Here is a 21,866-nt window from a genome sequence, read left to right on the forward strand (position 1 = left end):
AGGATGGTTAGATCTGCTTTTAAAGTATCAGAAACCTCCTTTATTCGGGCCTCAATCGTAGCAACCACCTCCGTTTTCATTTCAACTATCTCAGAGCGTAGTAGTTTGATGGCCTCGAGAATGTTCACTTCGGCGCCGCCAGGCCAAGCCGCCCCCCCGGGTAGAGTATCAGTCCCCGGGTCGTCAGGCTCAGGGGAGGGCGGTGATGAGAGTGTGTCTTGTAGGCCGGGTTTTCTCAAAGTCATGCTTTTGGCCTTATGTTTCGTCGACATGCTGATATTTGGAAGTAAAGTAGTCTTGGTTTTTACGGGAAGGGATCACCAAAATAATATATGAAAATAAATACGGTTTTGCTGCTAAATTCACATAAACTTTAAAAATACCACGGGAGCAAACGGAAAACACGTCAGTCGCACATGGCGTCCCTCCAATCCCCCCTTGCTAAATGAATTTGATTGAAATTGATTGGATATATGATTTGGATATTGCAAAATGAATTTGATTACATGATTTGGATATTGCTAAATGTAAATGATGAACTAGATTCATAGCATGTGCATTTCTTGATTCTAACATTGAAACCTTTTGAATTTACTTGTGTTTCATTTAGTTAATTTGTATAGTAAAGTCCTCAAGCTAAAGGTGTATGAAAATGTGATGTTCTGGTAACATTGATAAGTTGTTGACATGAAAAACATTCACTACCTCATGACTGTTCCCATCAGTATTATTCCACCATATCAGAGAGAACTGGTGCTGATTGTAAAAAGGATTTTATTAATGCAGCGTAATTTTATCTGAATAGAAATAAAATCACATGAGAGAATAGTGAGGCTGTGTTCTGACTTTTGTTTTTGACTGAGAATTTAGTGTTTTTGTTCATGGCACATTACATCATATTGTTTACGATTATACCTGTCTATATAAGGTCCCACAGTTGACAATGCATGTCAGAGCAAAAACCAAGCCATGAGGTCGAAGGAGTTGTCCGTAGCGCTCTGAGACAGGATTGTGTCTGGGGAAGGGTACCAAAAAATTTCTGCAATATTGAAGGGTCCCAAGAACACAGTGGCCTCCATCATTCTGAAATGGAAGAAGTTTGGAACCACCAAGACTCTTCCTAGAGTTGGCCGCCCGGCCAAACTGAGCAATCGGGGGAGAAGGGCCTTGGTCAGGGGGGTGACCAAGAACCCGATGGCCACTGACACAGTTCCAGAGTTCCTCAGTTGGGATGGGAGAACCTTCCAGAAGGACAACAATCTCTGTAGCACTCTACAAATCAGGCCTTTACGGTAGAGTGGCCAGACGGAAACCACTCCTCAGTAAAAGGCACATGACAGCCTGCTTGGAGTTTGCCAAAAGGTACCTAAAGGACTCTCAGACCATGAGAAAGAAGATTCTCTGGTCTGATGAAACCAAGATTGAACTCTTTGGCCTGAACGCCAAGCGTCACGGGTGGCGTAAACCTGGCATCCTCCCTACGGTGAAGCATGGTTGTGGCAGCATCATGCTGTGGGGATGTTTTTCAGTGGTAGAGACTTGTCAGGATCGAGGGAAAGATGAATGGAGAAAAGTACAGATGAAAACCTTCTCAGGACCTCAGACTGGGTTGAAGGTTCACCTTCCAATAGGACAACGACCCTAAGCACACAACCAAGACAACGCAGGAGTGGCTTCGGGACAAGTCTCTGAATAACCTTGAGTGGACCAGCCAGAGCCCGACTTGAACCCGATCTAACATCTCTGTAGAGACCTGAAAATAGCTGTGAAGCGACGCTCCCCATCCAACCTGACAGAGCTTGAGAGGATCTGCAGAGAAGCTTGTCTCCTGAGTGGCGCAGTGGTCTAAGGCACTGTATTGCAGTGCTAACTGTGCCACTATAGATCCTGGTTCGAATCCAGGCTCTGTCGCAGCCGGCCGCGACCGGGAGACTCATGGGCGGCGCACAATTGGCCCAGCGTCGTCCAGGGTAGGGGAGGGAATGGCCGGCAGGGATGTAGCTCAGTTGATAGAGCATGGCGTTTGCAACGCCAGGGTTGTTGGTTCGATTCCCACGGGGGGCCGGTATAAAAATATATATATATGTTTTCACTAACTGTAAGTCGCTCTGGATAAGAGCATCTGCTAAATGACTAAAATGTAAATGTAAATGTAAGAATGGGAGAAACTACCCAAATACAGGTGTGCCAAGCTTGTAGCATCACACCCAAGAAGACTCGATGCTGTAATCGCTGCCAAAGGTGCTTCAACAAAGTACGTAGTAAAGGGTCTGAATACATATGTAAATGATATATTAACGTTTTTATTAATTAATTAATTAATGTTAATATTAATATTTATGTAAATGTGACACTTCATTATTTCTTTATTTATATAAATTAGCAACAAAAACAAAAACATGTTTTTGCTTCGTCATTATGTAATTATGTATTGATGTTGATTTTTATTTTATTTTAGTCGATTTTAGAATGAGGCTGTAACGTAACAAAATGTGGGAAAAGCCAATGGGTCTGAACGCTTTCCGAATGCACTGTATTGTAACACCATGTAGGAGCTGTATAGACCTAGTCTGTTCATTATATACATCTATATGATGTATTGTTACACCATGTAATAGCAGTATAGACCTAGTCTTTTCATTATATACATCTACATGATGTATTGTTACACCATGTAGGAGCAGTATAGACCTAGTGTGTTCATTATATACATCTATATGATGTATTGTTACACCATGTAGGAGCAGTATAAATCTAGTCTGTTCATTATATACATCTACATGATGTATTGTTACACCATGTAGGAGCAGTATAGATCTAGTCTGTTCATTATATACATCTACATGATGTATTGTTACACCATGTAGGAGCAGTATAGATCTAGTCTGTTCATTATATACATCTATATGATGTATTGTTACACCATGTAGGAGCAGTATAGACCTAGTCTGTTCATTATATACATCTATATGATGTATTGTTACACCATGTTGGAGCAGCATGTTAGATAGTTACTTATTTAGATTTTGTTTGACTTAATGAAACTGCCTTAAATGCAGATGTGCTGTAGTATAATTTTTTTTATTTGAACTCGTTAAAAATCTGCACTAATCAATTAACACATCCCTGTCTTTGTACGTCTCAATATAATAGTATTATTTAATTATATACATTTAAAATAAACTTTGAAAATAAAATATTTTCCTCAAGCGCGATACCCACTCCAGTCAGCAGATGGCGATGTGCGTCTTTCAGGCGATGCTGAAAGCGTGACGTATAATCTAGTGGACGGGAGGCAACAGTCAACCACCTCCGTAGCTGGTTAGCCAACAGCCGAAAGATTCAAGCTCTAGACGCTTTCGGTGTATATTAGCTACTGTGTTTTAAACACACTTCCGTCGTATCTACTTGTTAACCTATTTAATTTAATATTAAGTTGTTATTAGTCAGCTAGCTGGCTTGTTAAGTTAGCACTAGCCTAGCTAGCTAACATCCCCGACCATGAGGTCACTAAGCTACTCTCCTCCTGCTAAAGAAGAGGAGGTCTGCTGGACGGAGAAAGAAGCTCTAGTGAAAGAGGAGGAGGAAGAGGAGGATGTTACAATACAAAAACAAGTAGAGGGTGAAGCTGTTACCGTGAAAGAAGAAGAGAAAGACGTTACAGTGAAAGAAGAGGAAGACTCGTTCAGAGTGAAAGAAGAGGAGGATGTTACAGTGAAAGAAGAGGAAGACGCGTTCAGAATGAAAGAGGAGGAGGATGTTACAGTGAAAGAAGAGGAAGACGCGTTCAGAGTGAAAGAGGAGGAGGATGTTACAGTGAAAGAAGAGGACGACGCGTTCAGAGTGAAAGAGGAGGAGGATGTTACAGTGAAAGAAGAGGAAGACGCGTTCAGAGTGAAAGAGGAGGAGGATGTTACAGTGAAAGAAGAGGAAGACGCGTTCAGAGTGAAAGAGGAAGAGGATGTTACAGTGAAAGAAGAGGAAGACGCGTTCAGAGTGAAAGAGGAGGAGGATGTTACAGTGAAAGAAGAGGAAGACGCGTTCAGAGTGAAAGAGGAGGAGGAAGAGATAGAGGAGGATGCAGGTTTTGGAGTGAAGAAGGAGGGAGAGATTACTGTCACGTTGAAAGATGAAGAGGAGGAGATGGGAGATCTGATTAACACCAGTAAGTACCGCCTTAAATGTGTTTTTCACTTTGGATATTTGGAGTTCGCTCGTCAATTCAATGGAGAGAGATGCTATGCTACTAGCATCATGTTATGAATTTGCAAAGCCATCTCCTATAGTGTTTTTTCTCAAAGTTGTCGGTATGTCACGTGTACTACTGTAACCTACTGGTCACCATAGCAACATCCACCCTACTGACCCGGATTTTAAATGAATATTTTCCAGTAATAATAATAAGTTGTGTCTTCCTATCCACACGTTTTAGAGATCTACAGACCACTACTGTGGGTTCCCTCTCCAATAACAGACAACTACTGTGGGTTCCCTCTCCAATAACAGACCACTACTGTGGGTTCCCTCTCCAATAACAGACAACTACTGTGGGTTCCCTCTCCAATAACTACTGTGGGTTCCCTCTCCAATAACAGACAACTACTGTGGGTTCCCTCTCCAATAACAGACCACTTCTGTGGGTTCCCTCTCCAATAACAGACAACTACTGTGGGTTCCCTCTCCAATAACAGACAACTACTGTGGGTTCCCTCTCCAATAACAGACCACTACTGTGGGTTCCCTATCCAATAACAGACAACTACTGTGGGTTCCCTCTCCAATAACAGACCACTACTGTCGGTTCCCTCTCCAATAACAGACAACTACTGTGGGTTCCCTCTCCAATAACTACTGTGGGTTCCCTCTCCAATAACAGACCACTACTGTGGGTTCCCTCTCCAATAACAGACAACTACTGTGGGTTCCCTCTCCAATAACAGACCACTACTGTGGGTTCCCTCTCCAATAACAGACCACTACTGTGGGTTCCCTCTCCAATAACAGACAACTACTGTGGGTTCCCTCTCCAATAACAGACAACTACTGTGGGTTCCCTCTCCAATAACAGACCACTACTGTGGGTTCCCTCTCCAATAACATACAACTACTGTGGGTTCCCTCTCCAATAACTACTGTGGGTTCCCTCTCCAATAACAGACCACTACTGTGGGTTCCCTCTCCAATAACAGACCACTACTGTGGGTTCCCTCTCCAATAACAGACAACTACTGTGGGTTCCCTCTCCAATAACAGACAACTACTGTGGGTTCCCTCTCCAATAACAGACAACTACTGTGGGTTCCCTCTCCTTTGTCATCCACTCTACACATTTTCCTCTCCTTTGATTTCTTTAAAATATTCAGTTGAGATACTTATATGTTTTATTTCCTACATTTAAAAAAAGCTTCCTATCCACATCACATTGAGATCTACAACCAGTTTGGGTGATGGCACTGATCTCGCTCAGTAATGCTACACCCATTATAATGTAGAATATAATATATACACATTACATGCTAACAATGCTAAATGCTAAATAATGCTACCAGGGTTTCTGTTAGGAAGATGTGGCGTCGGACAAAGTGACCGGGAAGATTTTAATTTACCGGCCATTTGAGAACTTTACCGGACCCACCGTATGTATTGGGTGCATAACCCATTAGGCTCGTCGACCCACGGTGATCGACCCACGGTGCTCAACCCACGGTGCTCAGAATGACAGAAATCACATTTAGATTATGGTAATGAATCTTAACAGGACATGCAACTCATGTAATGAAGCAGCCAATAAAACATACACCACCGTTCAAAGGTTTGGGGGTCACTTAGAAATGTCCTTGTTTTCGAAAGAAAATCTTTTTTTTTGTCCATTTTAAAATAACATCAAATTGATCAGAAATTGAGTGTAGACATTGTTAATGTTGTGAATGGCTATTGTAGCTGGAAACGGCTGATTTTTTTTATGGAATATCTACATAGGCGTACAGAGGCCCATTATCAGCAACCATCAGTCCTGTGTTCCAATGGCACGTTGTGTTTGCTAATCCAAGTTTATCATTTTTAAAACCCTTTTGCAATTATGTTAGCATAGCTGAAAACTGTTGTGCTGATTAAAGAAGCAATACAACTGACCTTCTTGAGACTAGTTGAGGATCTGGAGCATCAGCAATTGTGGGTTCGATTACAGGCTCAAAACGGCCAGAAACAAAGAACTTTCTTCTGAAACTCGTCAGTCTATTCTTGTTCTGAGAAATGAAGGCTATTCCATGCGAGAAATTGCCAAGAAACTGAAGATCTCGTACAACGCTGTGTACTACTCCCTTCACAGAACAGTGCAAACTGGCTCTAACCAGAATAGAAAGAGGAGTGGGAGGCCCCGGTGCACAACTGAGCAAGAGGACAAATACATTAGTGTCTAGTTTGAGAAACATGCGCCTCACAGGTCCTCAACTGGCAGCTTCATTAAATAGTACCCGCAAAACACCAGTCTTAATGTCAACAGTGAAGACGCGACTCCGGGATGCTGACCTTCTAGGCAGAGTTGCAAAGAAAAAGACATCTCAGACTGGCCAATAAAAAGAAAAGATTAAGATGGGCAAAATAACACAGACACTGGACAGAGGAAGATTGGAAAAAAGTATTATGGACAGACGAATCAAAGTTTGAGGTGTTCGGATCACAAAGAAGAACATTTGTGAGACGCAGACCAAATGAAAAGATGCTGGAGGAGAGCTTGATGCCATCTGTCAAGCATGGTGGAGGCAATGTGATGGTCTGGGGGTGCTTTGGTGGTGGTAAAGTGGGAGATGTGTACAGGGTAAAAGGGATCTTGAAGAAGGAAGGCTATCACTCCATTTTGCAACGCCATGCCATACCCTGTGGACGGCGCTTGATTGGAGCCAATTTCCTCCTACAACAGGACAATGACCCAAAGCACAGCTCCAAACTACAGTGGGGAAAAAAAGTATTTAGTCAGCCACCAATTGTGCAAGTTCTCCCACTTAAAAAGATGAGAGATGCCTGTAATTTTCATCATAGGTACAAAATGACAAAAAAAAATCCAGAAAATCACATTGTAGGATTTTTAATGAATTTATTTGCAAATTATGGTGGGAAATAACTATTTGGTCAATAACAAAAGTTTCTCAATACTTTGTTATATACCCTTTGTTGGCAATGACACAGGTCAAACGTTTTCTGTAAGTCTTCACAAGGTTTTCACACACTGTTGCTGGTATTTTGGCCCATTCCTCCATGCAGATCTCCTCTAGAGCAGTGATGTTTTGGGGCTGTCGCTGGGCAACACGGACTTTCAACTCCCTCCAAAGATTTTCTATGGGGTTGAGATCTGGAGACTGGCTAGGCCACTCCAGGACCTTGAAATGCTTCTTACGAAGCCACTCCTTCATTGCCCGGGCGGTGTGTTTGGGATCATTGTCATGCTGAAAGACCCAGCCACATTTCATATTCAATGCCCTTGCTGATGGAAGGAGGTTTTCACTCAAAATCTCACGATACATGGCCCCATTCATTCTTTCCTTTACACGGATCAGTCGTCCTGGTCCCTTTGCAGAAAAACAGCCCCAAAGCATGATGTTTCCACCCCCATGCTTCACAGTAGGTATGGTGTTCTTTGGATGCAACTCAGCATTCTTTGTCCTCCAAACACGACGAGTTGAGTTTTTACCAAAAAGTTCTATTTTGGTTTCATCTGACCATATGACATTCTCCCAATCCTCTTCTGGATCATCCAAATGCACTCTAGCAAACTTCAGACGGGCCTGGACATGTACTGGTTTAAGCAGGGGGACACGTCTGGCACTGCAGGATTTGAGTCCCTGGCGGCGTAGTGTGTTACTGATGGTAGGCTTTGTTACTTTGGTCCCAGCTCTCTGCAGGTCATTCACTAGGTCCCCCCGTGTGGTTCTGGGATTTTTGCTCACCGTTCTTGTGATCATTTTGACCCCACGGGGTGAGATCTTGCGTGGAGCCCCAGATCGAGGGAGATTATCAGTGGTCTTGTATGTCTTCCATTTCCTAATAATTGCTCCCACAGTTGATTTCTTCAAACCAAGCTGCTTACCTATTGCAGATTCAGTCTTCCCAGCCTGGTGCAGGTCTACAATTTTGTTTCTGGTGTCCTTTGACAGCTCTTTGGTCTTGGCCATAGTGGAGTTTGGAGTGTGACTGTTTGAGGTTGTGGACAGGTGTCTTTTATACTGATAACAAGTTCAAACAGGTGCCATTAATACAGGTAACGAGTGGAGGACAGAGGAGCCTCTTAAAGAAGAAGTTACAGGTCTGTGAGAGCCAGAAATCTTGCTTGTTTGTAGGTGACCAAATACTTATTTTCCACCATAATTTGCAAATAAATTCATTAAAAATCCTACAATGGGATTTTCTGGATTTTTTTTTCTCAATTTGTCTGTCATAGTTGACGTGTACCTATGATGAAAATTACAGGCCTCTCTCATCTTTTTAAGTGGGAGAACTTGCACAATTGGTGGCTGACTAAATACTTTTTTCCCCCACTGTAATAGTGGTTCCAAATGTGACAGAGATAAAAATCTCTGTTAGAAACTTAGAAAGAGGGGGAATCTAATGATGCAACAACTAGGATGGGATGCTAATATGACTAGGATGGGATGCTAATATGACTAGGATGGGATGCTAATATGACTAGGATGGGATGCTAATATGACTAGGATTGTGCCTTTGGCTTCTGGACAACGAAAGAAAGGTGATATGAGAACCAATAGAACAGGAGAGAAATGACATAGCGCTGGGTCCAATAGGAAAGTTAATGGAAATAAATTTGCCAAAACTATATATTTACTCCTGTCTATACAGAAATAAATAAAAAATACTTCACCAGAAAGCATGACTTGGCCACAGAGGAATCAGGGATCATTAGCGTCTTTAATAAAAAAATAGCTGTGGATAGTTTCAGATCACAGCCTGTTTGGGAAGCCAGCAGTTTGGGCATTGCCGTGGCGATAGGTCTATCTGATTGCTGAGTGGTGACTGTCAGTGAAAAGCATCTAGAATATGTGGGAAGATAATGCCTCTTCAGTATCATTTAATATGTTGAGACGAGAAGAAGAAGGGAAGGGTTATGTGGGAAGATAATGCCTCTTCAGTATAATTTAATATGTTGAGACGAGAAGAAGAAGGGGAGGGTTATGTGGAGAAGAAGATATAGGCCAGTCTCTCTTCAGAATGTCCTCCGCTGGCTTCCACCAATTTTTGAATTGCCCTTTGATTTAACAAAAAATCTATTCCCCATTACATATATCACCAGTAGTAAATCTACCGTTAATCCCTGTCATTTGGTTAGATTAATTTCTGTGAATGCATATATTAATTACAGGCCTCACTCCAATGACAACGGAACCAGAAATAAGACCAGACTAGAGTTCCACATTGTAGAAAGGAACTGCCAATGCAACGCATCTCCACGCCTTGTACTAACACACTGGAACCAGTTGCTGAAGCATCTCCACGCCTTGTACTAACACACTGTAACTAGTTGCTGAAGCATCTCCACGCCTTGTACTAACACACTGGAACCAGTTGCTGAAGCATCTCCACGCCTTGTACTAACACACTGGAACCAGTTGCTGACGTGGCAAAAAACACCCTCCAAAAAGGAATGAACGGCTTCCCCAGTATCTCCCAGTATCTTCACCGGCTGCTTAACAGCATCACCACTCTGCAGTGACCCAGAACCTGTCTGAAACAAACGGTTCGTACACATCTGATCCAACATCTGGTTTAGGAGATACCCCAGTCCCAACCAGAGACTTAATGAGAGTCCCAACCAGAGACTTAATGAGAGTCCCCAGTCCCAACCAGAGACTTAATGAGAGTCCCAACCAGAGACTTAATGAGAGTCCCCAGTCCCAACCAGAGACTTAATGAGAGTCCCAACCAGAGACTTAATGAGAGTCCCAACCAGAGACTTAATGAGAGTCCCAACCAGAGACTTAATGAGAGTCCCAACCAGAGACTTAATGAGAGTCCCAACCAGAGACTTAATGAGAGTCCCAACCAGAGACTTAATGAGAGTCCCAACCAGAGACTTAATGAGAGTCCCAACCAGAGACTTAATGAGAGTCCCAACCAGAGACTTAATGAGAGACCCCAGTCCCAACCAGAGACTTCATGAGAGACCCCAGTCCCAACCAGAGACTTAATGAGAGTCCCAACCAGAGACTTAATGAGAGTCCCAACCAGAGACTTAATGAGAGTCCCAACCAGAGACTTAATGAGAGTCCCAACCAGAGACTTAATGAGAGTCCTAACCAGAGACTTAATGAGAGACCCCAGTCCCAACCAGAGACTTAATGAGAGTCCCAACCAGAGACTTAATGAGAGTCCCAACCAGAGACTTAATGAGAGTCCCAACCAGAGACTTAATGAGAGTCCCAACCAGAGACTTAATGAGAGTCCCAACCAGAGACTTAATGAGAGTCCCAACCAGAGACTTAATGAGAGTCCCAACCAGAGACTTCATGAGAGTCCCAACCAGAGACTTCATGACAGACCCCAGTCCCAACCAGAGACTTAATGGGCTGGAGTGCTCCCACAAGAAGAAACATATTTTTCTGTTTCAACTTAGGACACTGAGAAACAATGTGTCCTTTCTCATGGCAGTAATTACAAACGGGTGGATACGATAAACCAGTTTTCTGCCAATCTTTATCTTTTGGCACTGTAGAAAAGGACTAAAATCTCGCAGTAGGAGGTGACTTCTCTGGATTGATTTTTGCATAGAGATACAGTGGGGGAAAAAAGTATTTAGTCAGCCACCAATTGTGCAAGTTCTCCCACGTAATGTAGAATGATGAAACAAGATTGGTTGCCTTCTAGAGTGTCTGAGGATTGCACAGAAACCGAACTTGACTGGGTGAAACAAGGTTTAGCGTTTAGATTTCATCGATTGTTTTGTTGCAAGTTGAGAGAGTCGGAATTCATGCGAAACACTGTATACAACATGGTTCGTGTTAGGATATAAAAATGGATTTTTATCAAACAAAAATACGCTACATTTTATCTCTGGGACCCTCAGGATGTCAAATCAGAGCAAGATTACTGAATGTAAGTACATTATTTACCTTCAGAGGTGAATGTATCAAACCAGTTGCCGTGATAACTTTTTTGTTGTTGTGCACTCTCCTCAAACAATAGCATGGTGTTTTTTCACTGTAATAGCTACTGTAAATTGGACAGTGCAGTTAGATTATCGAGAATTTAAGCTTTTCTGCCCATATAAGACATGTCTATGTCCCGGAAGGTTGGCTGTTGTTTACAACGTCATTCTAGTCACATTATCGCATATCGAGCAACAACCGTCCCGATTTCGGGACACTGATCCAATAGAGGCCCTTAACCAACGATGCAGTTTTAATAACAAAAAATACAAAATAAGTGTTCAAGTATTTACTAAATAAACTGAAGTAAACAATTAAATAAATAAAATAATAAACTGTTCATTACTATTGTGTCTAAGTTTAATGGTTTTAACACACAGTGGTTAAAAAAACTCGGGTCACAAAAATGTAATGACATTGAGCAATAGACCACATTACTTGTTACTACTAATATATTTCTGGTTTTAGAAACAAAGCATGGTCATTCATTACTTGTTACTACTAATATATTTCTGGTTTTAGAAACAAAGCATGGTCATTCATTACTTGTTACTACTAATATATTTCTGGTTTTAGAAACAAAGCATGGTCATTCATTACTTGTTACTACTAATATATTTCTGGTTTTAGAAACAAAGCATGGTCATTCATTACTTGTTACTACTAATATATTTCTGGTTTTAGAAACAAAGCATGGTCATTCATTACTTGTTACTACTAATATATTTCTGGTTTTAGAAACAAAGCATGGTCATTCATTACTTGTTACTACTAATATATTTCTGGTTTTAGAAACAAAGCATGGTCATTCATTACTTGTTACTACTAATATATTTCTGGTTTTAGAAACAAAGCATGGTCATTCATTTTTGTGATTTTTGGTGTAATCATGGCAAAAACAATATTTTGGCTGGTAACAAAAAACTGAATGGCTGGTATATTCTTTAATCTGCCTGCCACAGTGGCTGGTATATTCTTTAATCTGCCTGCCACAGATGCTGGTATATTCTTTAATCTGCCTGCTACAGTGGCTGGTATATTCTTTAATCTTTCTGCCACAGTGGCTGGTGGACCAAAAACGAACCAAAACAAGACTTAGAAGACAATTGTCAAAGTTTGTGAAAGACATTTTTAAAATTCACTAGATTAGCTAGGTTTCCTTCCAATTTGTGACAGATTTTCATGTGAATATTCAAAATATATTCATACAAATATATGCACATGTTTCCATCCAACCTGTTTTCAGATAAAGGTCAGTGCGTGATGACGTAGTATCAGAATAACTCCTGCGGTTAAATTCCCATCTACCGAATAAAGAAACAACCAGTTCAATGGGATTCGGCAGCCAAGCATCGATCATCATGTCACCAGACTAAGACCGTCGATACTTATTGGAATTGGAGCGTCAAGCTCATCACCGTGGCACTTTCACCAACCCTGTGAAGTTCATCGTAACTTATTTAATCTGTAGCCTAATAAACATAAAAGCGTTTCCGCTGCCATTTCTCGAATAATTAATTTTACTGACAGAAAAAGTTCCCACCATGTTGAATGAACAAATGTCTGTCGGCATTTATAAAATTGTACCTGCATTTCCTGTTTCCATCAGCCCAGTCGTGACCTTTTTCATGTGTTCATCTGAATGAAATGGTTGAATGGAAACCTGGTTAGTGACTGTGTGACTTTGTCGTTCACACAGGAGAGAGACGTGACTGTTGTGGATCCTCTGGGGAGCCTCAACAACATCATGATGCTGACGAGGCAGAGAAGAGTCTCTCCAGATCAGAACACCTCAAGAAACACCAGCGGAGACCCACAGGGAAGAAACCTCACTGTGGGAAACGTTGCAAATCTTCATCAAAACATGAAATACACCAGCGAGTACACACAGGAGAGAAATCTTATAGCTGTGATCAATGTGGGAAGTGTTTTGTTCATTCAAGAAATATGAAAACACATCAGCGGATACACACAGGAGAGAAACCTTTTAGCTGTGATCAATGTGACAAGAGTTTTACTCATTCAAGCAACCTGAAAACACACCAGCGGACACACACAGGAGAGAAGCTTCACCACTGTTCAGATTGTGGGAAAAGCTTTTCAACATCACAGACTTTGATGCTGCACCAGAGAACCCACACAGGAGAGAAGCCTTATAGCTGTGATCGGTGTGGGAAAAGTTTTTCTCGTATAGAACACCTTAAAGAACACCAGAGAACCCACACAGGAGAGAAGCCTTATAGCTGTGATCAATGTGGGAAGAGATTCACTCAGTCAGCACACCTGACTGTACACCAGAGAATCCACACGGGAGTGAATCCTTATAGCTGTGATCGGTGTGGGAAAAGTTTTTCTCGTATAGAACACCTTAAAGAACACCAGAGAACACACACAGGAGAGAAACCTTATAGCTGTGATCAGTGTGGGAAAAGCTTTGGTAGAGCTTATTATCTGACTGAACATAAGCAAACACACACAGGAGACAAACCTTACCACTGCTCTGACTGTGGGAAGAGCTTTGCTTCCCTAAGAAACCTGACACAACACCAGAGAACACACACAGGAGAGAAACCTTATAGCTGTGATCAATGTGACAAGAGATACTCTCATTCAAGTTCTCTGATTAAACATCAGAAAATACATGCGGGAGATCCACAGAGTGTGGAATGATCTCCAACACCAGACCTGGGTAGTAGAACACAGAGTGTGGAATGATCTCCAATACCAGACCTGGGTAGTAGAACACAGTGTGGAATGATCTCCAACACCAGACCTGGGTAGTAGAACACAGAGTGTGGAATGATCTCCAACACCAGACCTGGGTAGTAGAACACAGAGTGTGGAATGATCTCCAATACCAGACCTGGGTAGTAGAACACAGAATGTGGAATGATCTCCAATACCAGACCTGGGTAGTAGAACACAGAGTGTGGAATGATCTCCAATACCAGACCTGGGTAGCAGAACAATCATCATTGCATATCGTTTTTATATAGCACATGCGCAGAGCGTTATATGTCAGACATTTAGAAAATGCAAAAAAGTGTGTTTGTGTTGGAGGTGTTTTTATTCACACTCATGGGTTATTAAATCACTTTTTATCTTTAGTTTTTACCGCATGGAATGGGCTTTAAAATTATGCTCCCTAGTGAAAATTATTGTTATCAATCAATAATGACAAACCTCCTGGCATTGACAACTTAGATGAAAAGCTACTGAGGATGTTAGCTGACTCTATAGCCACTCCTATCGGTCATATCTTTAATCTGAGCCTAGAGGAAAGTCTTTGTCCTCAGGCCTGGAGGGAAGCCAAAGTCATTCCGCTACCCAAGAATGGTAAAGCATCTTTACTGGTTCCACCAGCCGACCTATCAGCTTGCTGCCAGCTCTTAGTAAACTGTTTGACCAAATACATTTTCTCTGTAAACAACAGACTTTTCAGCATGCTTATAGAGAAAGGCACTCAACATGTACTGCACTGACGCAAATTACTGATGATTGGTTGAAAGAAATTGATAATTAGAAGATTGTGGGAGCTATACTGTTAGATTTCAGTGCAGCCTTTGATATGATTGACCATAACCTGTTGTTGAAAAAATGTTTGTTATGGCTTTTCAACCTCCGCCATATCGTGGATTCAGAGCTATCTATGTAAAAGAACACAGAGGGTTTTCTTTAATGGAAGCTTCTCTAATGTTTAACATGTAAAGTGTGGTGTACCGCAGGGCAGCTATCTAGGCCCTCAACTCTTTTCTATTTTTACCAATGACAACGTAATGGATCCAGATAAAATAAAATAAATACTCAATTCTGTTCTTTGTATTTTATGCTACCCTTGTAAAAGAGACAGTCTCAATGTAACTCAGAACTAAAATATTTTCTAAATTTGGTCAGATGCTCTATTTAATTCTGGGGGCATACATGTTAGAAATTGAGATTTTTCCACCCTCACCAATGGAAACTCTCAGCAAAAGGCTGATGTTTACATGCACACCATGTGAAGCAGTGAAGGAACATGGAAGTGTTCAGACTACATTTTACATTCGGAAAGTATCCAGTGAGCTCGGGACAGACACAGCTGTAGGCGATTTTGCGCCAAGGGATAAGAAGCGGTGGTTGACTAGCTGAGTACCAGCACCTCAGATGTTCTACTGCTTGAGCTCCTGTTCCTTCCTTTTATAGAATTATTAGCTCAAAAGAATTGTGGAGCTCCTGCACCTAAATATAAACAGTACCAGCACCCAAAATGAGTACCGGAACCTATTTCAGTCCAAGTCAAGCACTGATAAGAAGGAATCGGCTAGGCCTGTTTTATGATGTTTCCACTGGATCAGAGCATGACATTTTTCGCTTTCACGCTGAGTGGTTATCGAAAGGGAGAGAGCTGGAAATATTTTTTTCAGGCCAGGTAGCCTATAGTCCTACTTCTATGCGTAATCAGGTGAGTGTCCATTACTCAACATTGACAGGAGCGCTCCAAACAAAAGACAAAACTCGTAAATGTTAATTTAGGTTAATCAAAATTCTATCTAAATCTAAATGAAGATTATACAAATCTAAAAGTAACTTCTATTGCCATGGTCAACTATTTAAAAATAGCCAACATAAAGCTAACCAAAAAAAATCTTTGCAGCCTGCAGGTAGAAAATCTCCTGATCAAAATAAATATCCTATAAATCACATTGACTACGAATGGCCTGTCTGCAACGAACTTGAAACATGGTATCAACTGGGTCCGGCCTGAAGCTCATGCTGGCAAACTTGCAACATTGTATAAAATATTCTGGGCCCTCAGACTTTTCGATGCCAGTGAGCTCCGAACAGACACAGCTGTAAGCTATTTGCGGGATAAGAAGTAATCAGGTAAGGCCCTATTTTATGATGTTTCCACTGGATCAGAGCAAGACCATTTCTTTCCTTTCACGGTGAGTGATTATCGAAAGGGAGAGAGCTGGAAAGATTTGAGGAACTATTGTAATTCTCAATTAATGTAAAAACAGACTTTGTTTACTTGCTGTTTGAGGTGAAGAAAAAAAATAATTTGAGAAGCTCTACAGCTCATTAGTGGTGGTGCGTTAAGCCAATCAGAAATACTATCAGATCCCCAAATGGGGACAATTAATAAATTGACAAAACTCATAAATGCAATGAAATAAACCATAACTTGTTTCTCACAAGTGTAGCAGGTTGTTGTGGTCCTCAAACAACGTGTCCACTCTGACAATGAGAATGTTTAAAATGCTGTAATAATAATATATTGAATGCATTAACAGAAGTTACCGTAACAAACATTGTAGATTAGAAATTATAGAAATTACGGTAAATGTACTTCTGGTGATGTATGTAATGGGGAATTGATAGACACTGACAATCAAACACAAACAATTCACACAATGAAGTTATGAAACAATGAATGTGCACAAATTGGTGGGAGAGAGTGCATTCTGGAGAGAGAAGTGCATTGTGCATCTGAGTGCATGGTCAATCCCAACGTCTCCATTGGCAATGCAGTATTTACGGTGATACGGCCTCAGCAGAAGTTAGGGCATTCACACTTCTTGCTCTTCACGGAGCAGTTCATTGTTACAAACATTTTGGGAGGCGCACGGCGATGCGGTACAGTGCGTCGATTTGGCCTCTGGAGGCTGTGCAATTGCGTCTTAATATGGAGCCTCTGACCACATATGGAGCCTCTGACCACATTTTTGGATCAAGCATTAATTGTATTTTAGTCTAGGACTCCGCATTGGATTAGAACACAGAGATGGGTGCAAGAAGCCTGGTGTGGTATATCAGTCAGTCTCATGCAGGAACCAACCATGGTTATAATGACTTGTTTGTGTAGCAGTATAAAGGGACTGAAAAGGGAACGTCCCTTTTTCAGAGTTTCATCGGGCTTGTATTGAGTTTGTGAACCTCTCCGTGATAATAAAGATTGCTTCATTTACTTTGAATTTGAGTCCTTAGTGGTGAATTTAAACTAAAAGCAGATTTACCCAGCTCGGTGGAGAACCTAGGAAACTCAAGAGTTAACCAATCCTGTGAACGAGTTAAACAACTCAGGTGTCTATACTTCAACAGCAAAGTTAGATAAGACAGAAGGTTATGAAGTAGGGCTTTGTAAACAGAAAGGGGGTAATGTAGAGATCTACGGGTCTTTAGCGAAGTCCAGCCAACCTTTTGAAACAGGATGCAGTGATGAGTATCAAACCTGTCGCCTGTAACAAAACGAAGGGCACTATGGTAGATGGCATCCAAAGGTTTAGGAGTAGTAGCAGCTGGACTTTGATAAATAATATCACCATAATCAGGAACAGATAAAAAGGTTGACTGAATAATCTGCTTCCTACTGCTTAGAGAAAGGCACCATCTGTTTCTGTAGAAAAAGCCAACTTTAAATCGTAGCTTCTTAACCAGCTCATCTATATGTATTTTAAACATAAAATCCATGTCAATCCAAATGATTAAGTATTTATATGCGGGGCAAACGTTCGATTGGAGAACCATCTAATGAGTGAACATGTAGTTCATCTGAAACATTCTTACGAGAGTTTGAAAACAACATGTATTTAGTTTTACTTTTATTAAGCACAAGTTTTAAATCAGCAAGGGATTCCCGCATAGCTCTAAATTCTGACTAGTTTTGACACAGCCAGATCATTACCCATCATACCATGAGACATCCATGTCTTCATCACTGGAAAAGATAAAACGGTTCAGATCGATATCATTTAAAACAAACAGGGTTATCAAACTATTTCATCATTTCTGGGAAAAAATCAAATATAATCTGTAATATTTGCACCTTTAAAGTCAATTATCTTAAACTTGTAAACTCTGATTTTTTTTCATATTCGCATACAGTATGTTGTAGCTTAGACCCTATTTTACATGTGAGGTTCCTGTGTTGTGCCGTCTGTTGAGAATAAAAGGTGGTGTCATGTTTTGGCTGATACATTTGACTAAAATGGGAATAACATTTCAACTTTCAAATGGAACCACAAAGATCGTTGGAGGTCCACAGAGAATGTTGACTTGAAAATATGTGTTGTTTTGAATCCAGGACGGGCAGCTCCAATCCTCGGGGACGGAGTGGTGTCACACTTTTCCCCCATCCCTAGCAAACACAGCTGATTTTAAACTAATTGCATTCTAAACTGAAGATCACGATTAGTTGATTGTTGGAGTCTTTTCTATGAGTCTATAATCTATATTTCTATTGAAATCATAGAAATATGGATAATAGAATAGACATTACCATTTAACTTGACATTGGACGGTGGGTGGACCGGTGGTCTTTTTTGTGTTGTAGTAATTAGAAGTAAACATTTATATCCAATTAAAATGTCATTAAGGTGTATCAGCTAAATTGCAGCGGTCTGAAGGGATAGGTCCATTCTATTAATTATATTTCTATAATTTGAAATGACACCCGCCCTGTATTCAAGAGAATGCTGCCTCAACCGATGGCAGCACAACCCAAAAACCTCAGATGATGTAAAGTAGAGTCAAAGCTACAACGTGAAAATATATATATTTTTTAATCTGAGTTTAAACGTTTTTAGATCATTGACGGTAAAGGGGTTACATTAGTTTTTATTAAAACACTTTTTTCCCCCCCAATAAATAATCAAATAGTTTGACAACACTGTTTGGAAGCTTTTATATGATATCGAACTAAACCGTTAATATTTTCCAGTGATGAAGACGATGGATGATTCATTGCATGGTGGGGTTTGCAAAAAGAGTAAACTTTGAGCACCATTTATGTCATGAAGTCACTGTCTTGCCACTTCTTCCATAGGCAAACATGTAAGGAAAGCTTTTTTTAAATCAAAAGGGATGCTGTCAAAAATGTATTGAATTCAAATGGATTTACCCAGTCTACAAAGCACTACAGCCACTCTGTGATGACAAGCTCTGCTCTTTTATTGAGGGATCTAGTCTGGATTAAACCTCATAGGAAGACAGTTTTATCATGTGGAGGTTTCATTCAAGTCTCTAAATAATCTGTTTGTCTTTGGCAGGAGAGAGACCAGACAGCGGGAAGAGTCCTACAGGGGAACCAGAACCAGAGACGTCCAAACCAGCGACACACCACCACTGCTCCCACTGTGGAAAGAGTTTTAGCTGCTTAGGGAACCTAAAACGGCATGAGTGGACACACACAGGAGAAAAGCCTTTCCAATGTTCCCACTGTGGAAATAGTTTTACCATGTTAAATAATCTGAAAAGGCATGAGCGAATACACACAGGAGAAAAGCCTTTCCAATGTTCCCAGTGTGGAAACAGTTTTACTCAGATAGGGCATCTAAAAGAGCATGAGAGAAAACACACAGGAGAAAAGCCTTACCACTGCTCCCAGTGTAAAAATAGATTTTCCCGAGTAGGGTACCTAAAAGCTCATGAGAGGACACACGCAGGAGAAAAGCCTTACCAATGCTCCCAGTGTGGAAAGAGTTTTACCGTGTTAGCTACCCTGAAAAGGCATGAGAGAATACACACAGGAGAAAAGCCATTCCAATGTTCCCAGTGTGGAAAGAGTTTTACCTGGTTAAGGAACCTGAAGGAGCATAAGAGAACACACACGAAAAAAGCCCCACCACTGCTCTCTCTCTGTGTGGAAGGACAATTTCCCAGTCAGAGAACCTGAAATCACATGAGAGAATAGAGAGGCTGTGTTCTGTCTTATGGTTTTGACTGACAATTTGTGTTTTTGTTTATGCCACATGAAATCATTTTGTTTATATGAATTCTTACTCAGAAATAGGCATATTTTTGTTTTTTCACCTCGAGGCCTGATCATGTCTAAAATCAGATTAAATACTATAAAATGTGTATTTTGTTTTGGTTATGAACTTTAATGCATTGGTTACAGGTATAAACCCTCAGTTGTTCATTATATAATTTGGATATTGCTAAATGTAAATTATTATATAGATGAATGGAACTTTGCATTTCTTGATTCTAACCTTGAAACCTATAGACTTTGATTTGATATATAAGATTAGGCTTTTGCTAAATGAATTTGATTGAAATTGATTGGATATATGATTTGGATATTGCAAAATGAATTTGATTACATGATTTGGATATTGCAAAATGTAAATGATGAACTAGATTCATAGCATGTGCATTTCTTGATTAACATTGAAACCTTTTGAATTTACTTGTTGTGTTTCATTGAGTTAATTTGTGTACTAGTCCTCAAGCTAAAGGAATATGAAAATGTGATGATGTTGTTCTGATAACATTGATAAGTTGTTGACATGAAAAACATTCGCTACCTCATGAATGTTCCCATCAGTATTATTCCACCATGTCGGAGACAACACTGGTGCTGATTGTAAAAAGGATTTGATTAATGCAGAGTAATTTTATCTGAATATAAATAAAATCACATGAGAGAATAGTGAGGCTGTGTTCTGACTTATGTTTTTGACTGGGAATTAGTGTTTTTGTTCATGGCACATGAAATCATATTGTTTACGATTATACCTGTCTATATAAGGTCCCACAATTGACAATGCATGTCAGAGCAAAAACCAAGCCATGAGGTCGAAGGAGTTGTCCGTAGCGCTCCGAGACAGGATTGTGTCTGGGGAAGGGTACCAAAAAAATTCTGCAATATTGAAGGGTCCCAAGAACACAGTGGCCTCCATCATTCTTAAATGGAAGAAGTTTGGAACCACCAAGACTCTTCCTAGAGCTGGCCGCCCGGCCAAACTGAGCAATCGGGGGAGAAGGGCCTTGGTAAGGGAGGTGACCAAGAACCCGATGGCCACTGACAGAGTTCCAGAGTTCCTCAGTTGGGATGGGAGAACCTTCCAGAAGGACAACAATCTCTGTAGCACTCTACAAATCAAGCCTTTACGGTAGAGTGGCCAGACGGAAGCCACTCCTCAGTAAAAGGCACATGACAGCCTGCTTGGAGTTTGCCAAAAGGTACCTAAAGACTCTCAGACCATGAGAAAGAAGATTCTCTGGTCTGATGAAACCAAGATTGAACTCTTTGGCCTGAATGCCAAGCGTCACGGGTGGCGTAAACCTGGCATCCTCCCTACGGTGAAGCATGGTGGTGGCAGCATCATGCTGTGGGGATGTTTTTCAGTGGTAGGGACTAGTCAGGATCGAGGGAAAGATGAATGGAGCAAAGTACAGATGAAAACCTGCTCCAGAGCTCTCAGGACCTCAGACTGGGGTGAAGGTTCACCTTCCAATAGGACAACGACCCTAAGCACACAACCAAGACAACGCAGGAGTGGCTTCGGGACAAGTCTCTGAATAACCTTGAGTGGACCAACCAGAGCCCGACTTGAACCCGATCTAACATCTCTGTAGAGACCTGAAAATAGCTGTGCAGCGACGCTCCCCATCCAACCTGACAGAGCTTGAGAGGATCTGCAGAGAAGCTTGTCTCCTGAGTGGCGCAGTGGTCTAAGGCGCCGCATCGCAGTGCTAACTGTGCCACTAGAGATCCTGGTTTGAATCCAGGCTCTGTCGCAGCCGGCCGCGATCGGGAGACTCATGGGCGGCGCACAATTGGCCCAGCGTCGTCCAGGGTAGGGGAGGGAATGGCCGGCAGGGATGTAGCTCAGTTGATAGAGCATGGCGTTTGCAACGCCAGGGTTGTGGGTTCGATTCCCACGGGGGGCCAGTATAAAAAAATATATATATGTTTTCACTAACTGTAAGTCGCTCTGGATAAGAGCG

The 21,866-nt window shown here is 41.2% G+C and overlaps 1 protein-coding gene across 1 annotated transcript in view; it reads left to right on the forward strand.

Moving 5' to 3' along the window:
* Positions 1-270: 270 nt before the first annotated feature.
* The window catches only part of LOC311124272 (uncharacterized protein), a gene marked incomplete at both ends in the record, with an annotated part of 69,332 nt that continues 47,736 nt past the window's right edge, over positions 271-21,866 (forward strand). The window contains one exon of the mRNA XM_084198441.1: positions 271-286. Coding sequence (XP_084054567.1) covers positions 271-286 — 16 coding nt within the window. The remainder of the gene's footprint in view (positions 287-21,866) is intronic.

This window comes from Coregonus lavaretus (genome assembly GCF_964263955.1).
Source record: "Coregonus lavaretus genome assembly, contig: HAP1_SCAFFOLD_69, whole genome shotgun sequence".
NCBI lineage: Eukaryota > Metazoa > Chordata > Actinopteri > Salmoniformes > Salmonidae > Coregonus > Coregonus lavaretus.